Below are 15,566 nucleotides of genomic sequence, written 5' to 3'. Positions count from 1 at the left end.
AGCAACTCTCAAGGAGCAGGGGAAATAGTATCATGACTCCACTTCTTATCTGCCAAGGCTTCTGCTGGTGCCTCCTGTTTACTGAACCCAACCAGAAGCCAGAAAACAAGGGAACCATTGCTACAGCCCGCACAGAGCACAGAAAGATTCCTTTCTAGGTTATTGGTTCAGTGGCATAAAGAGCCCAAGATGATCAGAGATCGGTCACAGGATTTCAACTTAAATAGAATTAAGGCTGTATTCCTGTAAGAAATATTACCTCCTTAGGCACTAAGACCTCCAAACTCAAGGTCACAAGCAAGGGAAAAAAAAGTGCCTTCAATGGGTCAACTGGCATAATTCTCAATGGTGTGAGTCCCACTCCCATCCCTTCATTTCTTGATCCATGCATCCTGATTAAGGGGAAAAGCACCATATACTGTGTCCTTTAGGACAGTATCTAGCTTCATAATGAGTTAACTCACAGATGGTTCTACAGCTAAGCTTTTGGTGAACATAAGTCTATTAAGCAATCCCTTTCTGGATAATGGGGCACATGGTAAAAATTATTTCCATAAGTGTGAGCCACGTGATGTATTTTCTTCACTTTCTTCACTGTCAAGAGACTATACTGTATGGGATACAGTGATGGAGAAGGCATTCTGCCAAGTCCATGAATGGTGATGCTGGCAGACATACTCCAGGCAAGAAAGATAAATCCACACCCTTAATACACATCTATCCCCAAGAAGACAAACTGCTGACCTTTGCTTAATGAAAGGTATCTAATGTAATCACTTGGCTAAATTGTGCCCCTAAGGAATGAGGCCTTTGAGGGCTTAGCACTCACCTTCCTTGTTGCAGTCTGCCACTCCAGCTGAGGCAACAGCCAAGTCACCCTTGGTAAGCGGAGGTCCAGGTTTCTGAGCTCAGACACAGGATACTATGATTTTGAACAAGCACCAAGGTAGTGGCTGGGGAAAATAAATGACAGACCTCCAAAGAATGGGATTCTCTTACTTATCTGGCCTAGTGGGAGCAACATCCATAGTGGTTATTTTCCAGTGGCATTTACATGGGGTGCAAATACTATCAACTCTACTTATTCTAAGAATTCTATCCACCTTAACATCTTGTCGCCAATCTTTGATTCTTGTTCTTTCCAACTTTCTAACTAGCTGACCATTGTCCAAGCCCACAGCCTAGAGAAAGAAAAAAGACTCTGGTTAAGTTGTGGTCCAAGTTGTTCTGCTACTTAGTCTCTATGATCTAGCAAATCCGAAAATTCCATTTTAGAATAGAATGCTGCTGCATGCATCTGACTGCATTACTTTATAAATCAGGTGACATCAAGTTTATAATGGATAACTTCAGTTGCACAGAAGATCTATGATCTATGTTCATGCATCTCACCAGGGTCCAGTAGCAAACAAGGGATACTTTTCAAAAGGTTAACAGATGTTAACAGAAGTCATTATCCCTGAACCTCTAGTCTACGGATTCTTCTTTTGTAGCATCAGAGAACATCTGTCTGCTATTAACCTTTCCAGTATGTTCGAATTTAGTTAAGTCATAAATAACAAAGTGACTTGGACTGCTCCAAAGTCCTTGCTTTCTCCAGTCTCCCCTCAAAATTGATAGCCTGACCCAGTAAACAGGAGAGAGAAGCACATCCAAATGTGCTGTTTTGCTTCCAAAATCCAAACTGATCCAATTTTAGGTCTCTTTCTTAACTGAGGGGTGTCTAAGGTGATGAAACTTGTCTATCACTTCATAAAGGATATCCCGAAGATGACCTAAACTACAGTGCGCATGTCTATTAAGGCATGCATAAGGTTCACAAGACATCCTAACCTCTCAGTCCAATTATGTCCTTAGGGTAATGACAGAATATGTGATTTGATAGCCCTGAAGCAAAACAATTAAAAGTATATTGCTGTCCCGGGGTACCTGCATGGTCAGTTAAGCGTCTGCCTTGGGACCAGGACCCTGGGAACAAGCCCCATGTTGGGCTCTCTGCTCCGTGGGGAGCCTACTTCTCCCTCTGCCCCTCCCCCTCCTTGTGCACTCTCTCTCAAATAAAATCTTTAAAAAACAGCTTTTTAAAAGATTTTATTTGAGAGAGATCACAAGTAGTCAGAGAGGAAAGGCAGAGGGAAAGGGAGAAGCAGGCTCCCTACCAAGCAGACAGCCTGATGCTGGGCTCGATCCCAGGATCCTGAGATCATGACCTGAGCCAAAGGCAGAGGCTTAACCCACTGAGCCACCCAGGTGCCCCCCCCCAATCTTTTTTTTAAATATACTGCTATCCCTGTAATGTGAAGGTAAGCTAATTTTGATTACATTGCAAATAGGGATGATGGGAAAACATTAGCTAGGTGAACAGCAGTATCTCAGGGCCAGATGTGTTGATTTCCTCTAATACAGAACTATATCCAGAACCATAACCGGGGCACCTGGCTGGCTCAGTTGGCTAAGCATTTGCCTTAAGCTCAGGTCATGATCCCAGAGTCCAGGAAATTGAGCTCTGGATCCAGCTCCCTGCTCGACAGGGGGTCTGCTTCTCCCTCTGCCCCTCACCCCACTTGTGTTCTCACTCTTTCAAGTAAGTAAAATTTTTTTTAAAAAATCATAACTGAGATTGGTTATGATCATGAGACCATTGCTCATGACAATTCAGGTGGTACCATTAATCTGTGATTCTCCAAGGATTCCTTCTGTTCTACTACTTGCCGTGTGTTGGGGGGCAGAGAGAGAATATCATTTCTAGACGTTTGCAGCATTTGAAATTTCCAATCTGACAGCCCTCCCTCCAATGGCCAAAGGACGACTGAAGGTACCCCAGAAGTTACTAAGACTATCTATCCCACACTATTTCCTGAAGAGGGAGTTAAAAACCACAGGATGGGAGCTGTCATTCTGTACCCCACAGAGACCTGATACATCACGTTATCACCTGACTTCCATATATTCCTACTCTGACCATGGTCAGTGGCCTCAGGTTTCCATGGGGAAGAACTGGAGAACAACTTACAGGGTATACTGTGGCCATGTTGTAGTGTTCTTCCATGAGCTACAATTTGCCAGGTGGTGAGAGACAAAACTCCAATGCTACTTTCGGATGGTTTAGGGCGCCTGGGTGGCTCAGTAGGTTAGGCCTCTGCCTTCAGCTTAGGTCATGATCTCAGGGTCCTGGGACTGAGTCCCGCATCGGGCTCTCTGCTTGGCAGGGAGCCTGCTCCCTCCTCTCTCTCTCTGCCTACTAGTGATCTCTGTCAAATAAATAAAAATCTTTAAAAATAAATAAATGAATAAAATAAATTAGATGGTTTAGTAAGAACACAATCCAAATGATAATTCAAGTTTTATGTTAAAGACATTTTCCTTCCTCAAATTACTGCTTATCTGATTTCCTTCTGGAGATTTTTCCTATTGTGTGTAGTCTTGGTGAGATTAGACGTCTACATAGGTGCCAGGGGATGGAAAAATAGCCCTCATTAGGCCAGTGAGATACTTTCTGCAGTTTTTTCACTCCTAAATAGTGTCAAAGACAAAACATTGATCTGATCCCCCCCCCCAGTGGGGATTAGGGGGGACTCTCAGCATCTCCCAGTGATAATTAGAAAAGAAGCCCTCCCTGGTTTACAAACTTGGTTTACAAGTTTACAAACTTGGATCTTTTTCTGCCATCCTGTGAAGCACTCTATTACCTTCCAATAAGATCCCTTCTGCTTGAATTAGCCTGAGTCAGCCTGTATTGCACACAACCAAAGAACTCTAGCTGAAATAAGCTAAGAATTGGGGCAATCCTGTGATCCAGCCAGCAGAAACCCATGAGCTTTTCCTGAAGCTTAGCACCCCGCCTTTGTGTAACTCTGCTCCTTTATCACTTGACTGAAATTCTCTGAAGAGTTGACTGGTTCCATTTACTCTTTATCAGACATCCATCCCTTTTTCCATAGTGCTTGGAGCAATCCTTTTAGGGTTCCTGTGCAAATGCAGTCAAACCTGAACTTACTTTCCCTATAGCCTGGAGTAAAATGAAGAGAGATTAAGTAATCTACAATTAGACTAAAATACCTATGTAAAGCACCTGGAAAAGTTATTGCTTGAAACAGCACAATTGTACTACAACCTGACCCATGATGTACAGGTCCACGTGACAAGTTTGCAGACATCAACACACAAGCCGACTGAAGACAAGAGAGCAGAATAAACCCTACCCCTACAGGGAGTATCACAAGAGCCTCCAAAAATGAAATCCTAACAGTGCTCCACATTATTTGCACATCATGTGGCCATATACACACATGGGCCCGCATGCGTGCGTGCATGCATGCATGCACGCGCGCACACACACACACACACACACACACACACACACACAGTGTGACACTGGCTTCCTATTTTCAAAGGTCTTGCTTAACCCTCATTTCTTTTGGACAAAAACTGTACTTTTTTAGTATTTTTTTTTTTTTAAGATTTTTATTTATTTGCCAAAGAGCACAAGCAGGGGGATTGGCAAGCAGGAGAAGCAGACTCCCTGCAGAGGGAGCCTGATGCGGGACTCCATCCCGCATCCCAGGGCCACAGGATCAAGACCCTAAAGGAAGACGCTCAACTGACCAAGCCACCCAGGCATCCCCCAAAATTGTACTTTATGCAATTCTTCAGCCTGAACCTCAAATCTTTTCCTCCTTCCTCAACATTACTTCTCCTTCTACCACAGGCAGTCTCCTATCCCTTGAGACCTAACATCCTCACTGAAACAGTACCAGAATCTCTATTACTCCTCCCCTCCAGGATCCAGGGTATGTTCCTTTCTTCTCTACATTGCATCGCCCCCTAGTGTTATATTTGATGCTTTGCAACCAACATAAGTTGACCAAATGCTCTGCTTCTTTGAGGGAAGAAAATATGTTACCTGTAGATGAGTACTTTCCTGATTTACAGATTAGGTTCCCAAAGAATATATGTAAATCAACTGGCTTCTAATGCCCAAGTTCACTATGTAAACTTTCAAAAATACCTAAAGAACTGTACCTGACACCTTATGAAGTTTGTTTTCCAGTCAAGACACAAAACATAGTGAATATAGTGATACACACACCAAATGATTACTGGTTTCCCCCTGCTGACATTTGTAGGGATATATCAGTGTTTAATACCAAACCAGAAAACAAACAGAGCGGCTAGGCTTTTAGTAACAGAGAACAAACCATAGACCAAGGGGGTGGCTATAGTTCAGACTGGTATTTTTTCTTTTTTTAATTTTTTATTTCTTTGACAGAGAGAAATCACAACTAGGCAGAGAGGCAGGCAGAGAGAGAGGAGGAAGCAGGCTCCCTGCCGAGCAGAGAGCCCGATGCGGGGCTCGATCCCAGGACCCTGGGACCATGACCTGAGCTGAAGGCAGAGGCTTTAACCCACTGAGCCACCCAGGCGCCCCTGGTATTTTTTCTGATGATTACCATCTATTATACTTACAGCTGCTGAAACATTTTTTAAGTTTTCACTTCATAGAAATATCTATTATTTAGAAATTAACTAATTCATATGCTTTCTGGCTTATATTGATTCCCACTTGAGGGGTCTCCTTGGTCAATTTTGGCACTGACTTTGTAGAATTTATCAGTTCTTAATTTTCTCTAGTCGGTGTTTCTCTAAGTTCTTCCATTAATTCTTCAATTTGTTTCTCAAGAAATTCAAAGCATCATCACCTAATTATGTAGTGTTTTTGTGATCCTGAACCGTACCATTAGTGAGTGTTCTGGAACCAAAATTATCTAATCTGTTGTTTGAAAGAAACACCATTATGTCCATTTTACAGAGGAAACTTAACTTCAAAAAAGGGGTAAACTTGTCCAAGGTCACTTACTAGAAATCTAAACTACTTCTGACCCTAGTCCGTGTTCTTAAATCACTAAGCTACACTGACTTTCTTCTGATCCTTTCTACTTGTTTCCAAATAAATTTTAGAAACATTCTGATGGGCTCTGAAAATTAATATATTGACTAGAATTGCCACACATGTAAGCAGGCACTCACAGGTACAAATTATAGATTACTTTAAGATTTTGACAGAGACAGGAAAAGAGAGACAGTAAGACACAAGCCTCGTGCTGAGCAGAGAGCATGGGATCCTGACCTGAGCCACAGGCAGACACTTAACAACAGAGCCACCCAGGCACCCCACATCATGTTCTTCTGAAACACTTACCATACAGTTTTCCAAACCAGGAATTTGTTAAGTGTAATGAAGCATGTTGTTATGCCCCACTACTGAGCTAAAATTGTCAATCGTTGGGGCGCCTGGGTGGCTCAGTGGTTTAGGCCACTGCCTTCGGCTCAGGTCATGATCTCAGGGTCCTGGGATCGAGTCCCGCATCGGGCTCTCTGCTCGGCAGGGAGCCTGCTTCCCTCTCACTCTCTCTGCTTGCCTCTCTGCCTACTTGTGATCTCTCTCTGTCAAATAAATAAATAAAATCTTTAAAAATAATAATAATAAAATAAAATAAAATTGTCAATCGTTATCTGGTCCCTACTTCAGGGAGTGGTCAATATACGCTAATCAAATGAGGTCTCTACCCTCTAACCCCTTTCATAGCTAAACCACAAAAATACCTGTGGGTCTTTGCTGTCAGCCATACCACTCACTGTCCTGAAAATTACTCTCAAAGGCTCTGGCCTACAAGTTGACTGACCATGGCACAACATATACTTGACCCTTGACTCATTTTGCTAACTTATCCCAAAACACATAATCCATTTCCCTGCCCTGTTGTTCCATTTTGGCCCCAAGTGCTAGCAACAATAAAATGGCTTTTGGTTTTCCTGAGGAAGACAATAAAAGTCAAAAAAAAAAAAAAAAATGTTTAACTTCGTACAGACTGCTTGGTTCTGGGCACTGCATTTCAAAACTGTTCCTGCGGATATATTATTTCCAATCTTAGCTATGCCCTTGTAAAATCCCTTCTCAGCCCCAGATCTTGGTTCCAGGATTTGAACTCTCGTATCTCTTAGTCCCCACCCCTCATCGCCAAGCCCAAAACAAACTTGCAGTTAGGTATGTTTTGGCTTTCTGGCTACCTGTGCATTTATTACAGCACAGACAAAAATACTTAAGACACGATGAGACAGCCTGTCTAATGAGGAACATGTGCCTTATTCACCTTTGTATCCTGACACAGTTAAATGGCTTAAAAACCAAAGGCTCTGAAAACAAGCCAGGGGTTGATTCGTAAAAGGTGGGGATCTTTAGTCTATAAAGAGGCAAATAAGAAGAAACATACTCTTGAGCTCATCATAAAGCAGCCTAGCAAAGTGGGGAAATCATGGACTAAGGAGTCAGGAACTTAATTTTCAGCCCTACCCTCACCACCTACCATAACCTTGAGAAAGTCATTCCCTAGCCATAAAATATTTACTATTTCAACAGCCTTCAAACTAGCCTCTATATTCCCCATCTATTCTTTAACTATCAGAAAAAAACTTGTTAAAAGTAAAAAAAATTTCTAGTATTATCAATCCTGTAGCCAACAACATACAGGTTCAAATCTCAGCTCCATCGTTTACAAGTTGTATAACTTTCTCATCTGTGTAAATGGGGATGTAATCTGCATTTCATAAAGTTGTTTTGGGATTAAATGATACTCTGTGCTTAGACTACTCAGGCTCAAAAATGTTAAATACTACCTCACTGCGTACAAAATTCTAATGGTTCTCTATTACCCACACAATCACATCTAAATTCCTAAACAAAGTAACACAAAGGCTTTCAAACAAGATTCTCGATTAGTAAACCCTAGCTCCCATCATATACTCCATTCTACCACCAGGCATTGTTCCGGAAACTGAAGCACAGGCTAAGTAACCTGGACCACTTAACTGGAGGCGGTTTTGCAAAGCTGGTACCTGGTAACCCCAGGTTCCTAATGTTTATTTAACTCCCTATGCTAATGCAAAATCAGGGGATTCTGAAGACCTGTGTCAAACATTTCTAGGAAGTCTGAAAATCCTGATTTGTCAATCCTGACTTATTTCTACTGACTCATAGAACTCACTGGTTTCACAGTACGAAATCACATTGTTTACAGGTACCATTCTGCCACAAAAATGAGAGCCACACATCTACTCATCAAATAGTTAAAGCTACTATGTGCAAGGAATGAATTATATTATGTAGTGGAGATACATTAATGAACAAAACTGTTGGGTAACAACACAAACCTAGAATTATAGCTACGGGTCTAATAAGGGCTTGACACATTGCATTACCCTGAGGCAATGTTTGTGCCAGAGCCAATGTGGAAGGTAAAAAAAAAAAATAAAATCGGTAAATAGATGTTATAGAGAACTTAAAAGAGAGTAATAATGGGCCAGTTATGAAAGAGAAGCGCAGCCCATGAAGGGCCACAAAGGTTTTTACTCTATCCTAAGGGCAAAGGAAATCCATGTTTTCATCCTATCAGATTTACATTCCTAAGGAATTACTGTTTTTGGAGTACTGACAAGACATACCTGTTAGGAGCTTCCTCAAGACTCCTTACCACAGAGGGTAGCTTAGACAAGGTTGAGAAAAGTCGAACCAGGATAACTGGCAGAGAATTAAGTGATGGACTGAATAAAGGTGAAAAAAAGTTCATCATCATCATAATTAACTATTCACAACTCAAATTCCTCCCTTGATCTTCATGTTTATTAGTGTAACTGACCACCTGTATCAGGCTGAGTAATTCAGTCCTGTCCATCCTTCTTTGCCAACTGAAAAATGGGAGAATGGCATAGATATTTGCAAAATTTGTCCTAAAATTCTTTTATACTGTTTTCTCAAGATGCTTAATAAAAGATGTAGTCAGACAAAACACCCATTAAGAAAGCCTATAGAAACAAAAAAATTAACCTAAAAACAAAAGTCCTCAAAATTTGAACTACTATATCCCAAAGGAGTCGAAATGGCAAGGATACACCTACAGAAAGTGAAGACACATACCCAGCCTCTAAGACTTATATTCTTATGTCATCTAACATTTGACTCCAGGGAGGGAAAAAAAGCTGTATTAGGATAACCCAATCTCAGCACGCTTTTCCAACAAAAATTAGAAGGATTTTCAATTTCCACGTTCTCTGAGAACGCAAAATTAATGCAACATAAATTGAAAGATCTAATTAATAAATTTAACAAGCCAAAATAATTTTGTTACATAAATTAACCCATTTATTATAGGCTAGCAATGTTTCAAACGGTGGTGCTTCTACTGGTCTTTCAACTCCTTCAGTCTTCTGATGGCAGACTTTACTGTGACGGCAGAAGTGGTGCTGGAAAGAAAAACAAAGTTGGATCCAACATAATTAGCTACACTAACATGTGAAATGGCAAATGAGTAAATCCTGCCTCTTTTCTTTACATTACAATCTTAATGATGATATCTTTTAGCAAAGCAAGAGTTGTGTCTTCAGGCTTTTGCAGAATTAGGCAATCTCATGCATTTAATCATGCAGCATTAAAAAAAAATAATAATAACAGGGAGGAATAGGGAGGAATGAATGGTTCCAGGAGGCTGACCTAAACTCATAGAAAAGAATGGACAAAACATCAGAAGAAACTAATAAATTCTAAGATGGTATCATAAATGAGAGATATCAAGAAAACAGTATCAAAAAAGAACAGACTCGAGTATATTTTGGGAAGAAAGCTTTGAAAATGACTACAAAAAGTTATACCAAAAGATTCTGGAACTGTATGTGGAAAACCCATAACCATCACATAGGGTGGGTACAGGAATGCTAGTTCATTTTATCATCACAACCAAGAGAAAGCTAGGTTTCATTTGCCTTTTGACCTCATAAACCCACACAAGACACACATATATAAAAATGATCATTTCAACACTTCCCAATATTTTACACTGCTGCTTTAAATCCACTAAAATTAAAACTTCAACTCTTCAACCACACTAGCCTTATCATTTTATACGTGGGAGGCTAGTGTACTACACAGCACACGTCTAGATACTGGCTAAAGGAAGAACACTTCAGCCTTTAAGATCAGCAACGAATTCCAAAATTAGAGATCTTCAAGGTGGCTTTCATTTCCAGAAATGGATTAACTCAAGAGTCCACTCAATCAACAACCAACACAGGTACATTTATCTCAGCACCATCATCTGGCACCTGTAGGGTCACAAAGCTGCTGAGGTCCAGCCAGTACTGTTTAGAACAGCAAAAGTGTAATGGTCCAGGTGGCCTCAATTTTCCATATACAGTAACAAGCTAACTGACCTCATTTTTTTAAAATCAGCTTGCAATACAAATCAAAGTTCAGTACAGATTCAGTCCCACCAAAGGACCTGTATGGTATCATTGTGCTCAGTGGTGACCCTTACAACTCTATGAAATTCTCAAGCCCTGTCAGACTGTTCTATTTCAGTGGTTTTGTTTCTTTTCTTTGAACACTGAATGTAAACCATACTCTCAATGAGTCATGAAAAAAACAAAAGCATTCTTGTTGTCTCAGTCTTGTGAAGAGTCAAAACTAGCCTGTCCAGCGTCAAACCTGGAATTCTGAGGTGATCCACACACTTCAAAGGTCACAAAGAAAAGGGACTCACTTATAGGTCCAGGCGCCACCAGCGACGGTTTTCATGCAGGAGCCACAATGCCAGATCCCCACAGCTCGTCTTTTCATCTTGGTCTGCAAAAGACAATCCATTTTCCCTATGAATCAATAAAAGCCTTTACCTCGGCAACATCCAGTAGTCTAAACTGCACTAGAAAATGGGTGTATTTTGGGGGCACTTGGGTGGCTCAGGTCATGACCTGATCCTGGGATGGAGGCTCAGGATCCCTGCTCAGTAGGGGGCCTGCGCCTCCCTCTCCCCCTGCTCCTGCTCTAATTAAAAAAAAAAAAAAAAACTTTAAAAAAAGAAAGAAAGAAAATGGGTGTGTTTTATGAGGTTCTGTGTTCCTAGTACCCTACGTTCTCTAATGCAAAACCGGCATTCATCACGATGCCGCACCGCCAGGAACGTCAAAGACACCCCCACCGACAGTACTCGGTACACCGCAGACATACAAACGCTACACGGAACTCTCTAGCAACACCAGGAGACAAGAATCACCTCCCACAAAGCGGGCTTGGCTTAGGCTGGGGCTCCCTGTCCAACGTGGGGCCCTTCAATCCCCAAGTGTAAACGGGAAACAGTCCACCAAATCCAGCTACCAACAACCCAGCACACTACCCACAAACTTCCCTCAGGAGCCGGCTCACGTGCCAGAAAGCCTCCCCTCCCTCGGGCCCCCGCCCCTCCCCCATCTTACTTTGCCACAGAAGGAGCAAGTGTACTTGGCGTGCTGGCTTATCTCAATCTTCTTCACCATCTTCCTGAGGGAGGCACCATAACGGGTCCCGTATTTGCCCACGATTCCGACCTTCTTGGTGCGTTTAGCCTGTTAAGAGCCAAGAGAGAAACCAGCGATACTGGGACCCGCTGACAGGGCCTCTGCCACCCACTCCCCGCCCCAAACGCCATTCCTCCAATCACCCAGCCGCTGCCGGGTCCTAGGTTCCCATCATTCCATCCTGGCAAACTCTGAGGCCAGAGCGGGCCCCGGGCTCCGAGAGCACCCTGTTTCACCCGCCCGGATCGGCCAGGCGCCACCGAGCTGCCCCCGTCCTTCCGCCCCGGTCTGTGCCCGAGAGGGGCGGTCACGACACGAAGGCCGAGGACGGCGCGGGACAGGGCCGGCAAGCAGACGCCGGGTGGGGGAAAAGGTAGCAAGAAAAGGTCAGATGCGGGCGGATAGACCTCCAGGCCTCACCGCTACCAACACTCACCATGTCGCCTCAAACTAGGTCTGAGCCCCGAGAGGAAGAGGGTCAGTGCGCAAGCGCAGTTTTAGGCAAACGGGCGGAAGTGGCGAATGGGAGGCCCAGCTAGGAACTGAACTCTATGCTCCGGAGGTCTCGTCCTCCCTCGGCCTTCTGTGGGGAATGAGGCTTTTTTGTTTTCTGTATTGAAAACTTTTACTGTTAAGCAGGTAAATAAAATGATTTATCACAGGCTTATTGCTAGGTATGGAAGGAGATCAGTTTGTTACTTAATTAACTGGCTTCTGGTAATATTAGACCGGTATTTCTCAAACTCCAGTCCCTCGAACATTGCATTTTCAGTTTTTGCCATACCGGGATTGACTGTTTTATCATTTATTTTAAAACTGAGTCACTTTTTAGAAAATTTAACGAAGCTTCGTCCTAAGCCAGAACTATCTATGGAATCCAGGGCGTGTATCCTATGTGAATGTTTTTCCGAGTTCACGTTAAAATTGACACGTAAACACTCAAACGAAAAAGGTCCAGTGATGAAGCTGTTGATATTAATCCCCACAGTACATTTTAAAAACATTACAGAAAATTTCAAATACAGACAAAAGCAGAAAAATGGTATAATATGCAAAGGCACATCTTTTAAAATATAGTAACTACATCCCTTCTTTTAAAAAATGCCTCATGCACTGACTTGGGGAGATTATTTTTACATTCTAATTAAATAAATACACATTTTCACCAATTAAATTGTATATTGTATTCCTTGGCATTAATATTCTTGCCTGTACATACTGAAAACATTAACCTCTAGTTAAAAACTACATCAAGAAGAATGATGCACCTTGTTTTACACACCACTGCAACTGTGCAAGCACATCTCCCCGCTGGGGGAACAGGATGTGCTCAAAATCTCCCAGTTCCACCACAGCCTTCAAGTACCCTCTGCTCCTTTAGGGTGAAGAATGGCAAGGGGTGGACCGAGTAAGTCTCTCCTCCCTCACTGCATATTGAAGAAATACACTGCATATTGGAGTTGATTTCTGGATGCCTCGCCACCCAGATTATGCCCTGCTTCTAGAAAACTACAAATCAAAGCAAAATATATTCCTACCGGTGCAAACAAATGGGATTGGTGGAAGAAGAGTTGAGAAACAAGCATTCCAATGGTCCTCCTGCTCTGGTCTGCACGTGCAGGTTGAGCAGAAGTGGGGTTCACCTGCCCTGGGTCAGTGTGTAAGCATGGCCAGCTTGCAGTCTCTGAGGTGAGCCCTCCTGGGCTGGCTGCGAGCCCAGTTCAGATCATCATTTAGGAAATTGACCACCTCCTCCCCCTCCCATCTCCTGTGTAGCCTCCTACATCTCTTTCCTTCAGGGGGTCTGAGAGAGAGTAAGAGAAGGTGGAATGCATGAGTAAGAATGCAGTAGAGTGCCTGAAAATGAGACACTCCATAATAGGAGGAAATTGTTCATGCTCAGAGCAATTTTCTCAATACTGAACAATTTTCTTTAAATAGCGAGCCTGAGGATGTGCAAATAGCACTCTCATGAAATCAGCTCTAAGTGGCTTCAGAGAACTGTGGACAAAGTCTCAATTTGTCTTATCTGTGGGCTAATAAATCCCCAACCCCATAAGAGGAGTACAGATGAACTGTACAGATGAACTGTGATATGTACCCATAAAATCTTAGTAAAAATCTCTGTTGCGTCACAAAATTCACTTTTGCCCTTAAAAAGATAAGTTAAAAGTTGTCTCTAGAGGTGTGTTCTTTTAGCTGTTGAGGCAACCAGTTGTCTTTGGGGCATATGGAACATTTGATTCTTGAAGGAAATCTGAGGGGCAAACGTCTTCCACAATTGATCTCATGCTGGAGACCAAAAGGGTTTATCTGGGAGCCCCAGGCTCCATGCTGTTCCTTCGCTTCTTGCCCAAAGAGCTCTTGCTTGTCCTTCACTGAGGGGCCTGGTGGCCAAGGGCAAGAGTGAAGTCTGCACCCAACGTTAAGAGCACTGTAGGCTGCCTCCACAAGGGGCAGAAGACTCAGCTAGGGGAAGAGGAACCCTGCTGAGGCCAAGTCCTAAACACCTAGAAATAATCAGGTGTCTGAAAATAATTCAGTATGTGGATTCATTCCTTCTTCTCTTCTCTCCACAAATTTACTTTAAATCCATCATTCTCATTGTTTGCTTTTTGTTTTAATGGACATTTCACAGGTAATGTACCCATCAGAATGGGTGTTACTTGATAACTCTTAAAAGAGATAAGGTGAATCAATATGAAACAATGACCAAATATATTATGTGAAATGAGCCATTTCTAATATGAAGAGTTTCATTCCATTTTCGAAGATATAATTCCATGTATATGTATGTATTTATATGCATTGGGAATAAATTACCAATGGCTCCATCCTAAATTATTTATATTAGTTATTACCTGTAAGGAGCAGGGCTAGGAGTAAAAAGGATGAGAATGCAGGGCTTTCATTTTTTTACTTATACATTTTAATTTTTAATTTTTAAATTTTTATTATTTTATTTATTTTAATTTATTATATTTCATTTTTCATTTTTATTATTGTTTTAAGATTTTATTTCTTTATATATTTGAGAGAGAGTATGAGTGGGAGGAGGGGCAAAGGGAGAGGGAGTGGGACAAGGGACTCCACCCTGAGCACAGAGACTGATGCGGGACTCCATTCCACGACACTGAGATCATAACCTGAGCCAAAATCAAGAGTCGGACGCTTAACCACTTAATGGACTCTGCCACCCAGTTGTTCCGATTAGTTAAATTTTACATCAAATTTATAATAGTGAAAAGAAAGCACTGCAGAGCCCTAGATGAAGGGACAGTCTTTTCAATAAGTGTTGCTGAGAAATGGCATATTCACATGGGGAAAAATTAACCTTGACCTTACCTCCACGTACAAAAATAAAATGCAATTGGATCGTAGTTCTAAACATGAAGAGCAAAACAATAAAGCTTCTAGAGCATATATTCACAACTTTGGGGGTTATGATTTACATGACTGTTTATTCTGTAATATTTTGTTAAGCTGTAAATTTGTTTTATGAGTTCTTTTATGTATGATATTTCATCCTAGAAAAGGGGAGTTAAAAACAAAGAGGAGGAGAGCCTGGCACTCCATAAGTCAGATGAATGGGTTGAGGTGGGGGGTTGCGGGCAGAGGGTGTTGCAAAATCAAATAACAGTTGGTTGTCATAATATCCCGAACACTGTGTCTCACAGGCTTCTTGATGTTTTCTGCTATGATTAGGAATCCATTTCCTTCCCCAGGACCTCACAGGAAAAGACAAAACCAAAACTGCAGGTATGAGAGAGTGCTCCAACAAAATCTCTTTAAGCTTCCATGCCATTTTTTTTTTTTAAAACCTTGTAATCCTACACGTGGTAAGACGTGAGAGGATAGGGCAGGAAATAAGGTTGGAATTCTTTTCATCCCTTTTGCAGCTTAAATTTCACCTACAAAGATCTTCAGAAAGCATCAAGGTTCCAGGGTGGCTCAGCTGGTTAAGCATCTGCCTTCCAAGGCTCAGGACCCCAGGGTTTCCGTGCTCGGAAGGGAGTGGGCTTCTCCCTCTGCCCCTCCCCCTTGCTCGTGCTCATGCACTCTTGCTCTCTTTCGCTCTCTCTAATAAATAAAATCTTAAAAAAAGAAAAGAAGAAGAAGAAGAAGAAGAAGAAGAAGAAGAAGAAGAAGAAGAAGAAGAAGAGCATCAAGATTCCAATAGACAAGAA

The 15,566-nt window shown here is 42.0% G+C and overlaps 1 protein-coding gene across 1 annotated transcript; it reads right to left on the bottom strand.

The window, feature by feature from the left end:
• Positions 1 to 9,173: 9,173 nt before the first annotated feature.
• On the bottom strand, positions 9,174 to 11,867 carry RPL37A (ribosomal protein L37a). The gene is made up of 4 exons (XM_046018031.1): positions 11,816 to 11,867; positions 11,299 to 11,427; positions 10,590 to 10,672; positions 9,174 to 9,297 (listed from the first exon to the last, which is right to left on the bottom strand). Exons 1-4 carry the CDS (start codon positions 11,816 to 11,818, stop codon positions 9,234 to 9,236), a joined length of 279 nt encoding a protein of 92 aa, XP_045873987.1. The 5' UTR covers positions 11,819 to 11,867; the 3' UTR covers positions 9,174 to 9,233.
• Between the last annotated feature and the right edge of the window lie 3,699 nt (positions 11,868 to 15,566).

The sequence above is a fragment of the Meles meles genome, chromosome 9 (assembly GCF_922984935.1).
Source record: "Meles meles chromosome 9, mMelMel3.1 paternal haplotype, whole genome shotgun sequence".
In the NCBI taxonomy this organism is placed as follows: domain Eukaryota; kingdom Metazoa; phylum Chordata; class Mammalia; order Carnivora; family Mustelidae; genus Meles; species Meles meles.
The sequence above is the reverse complement of the archived record's forward strand: the minus strand, read 5'-3'. Positions and strand labels throughout refer to the sequence as shown.

What these genes read in the sequence shown, in the direction of transcription:
- RPL37A (XM_046018031.1), bottom strand. An exon ending in CTTGCTCCTTCTGTGGCAAA is followed by an intron (nt 10,673 to 11,298) that starts GTAAGATGGGGG and finishes TGTCTTTTGCAG; the next exon opens with ACCAAGATGAAAAGACGAGC. An exon ending in GGTGGCGCCTGGACCTATAA is followed by an intron (nt 9,298 to 10,589) that starts GTGAGTCCCTTT and finishes TTTTCTTTCCAG; the next exon opens with CACCACTTCTGCCGTCACAG.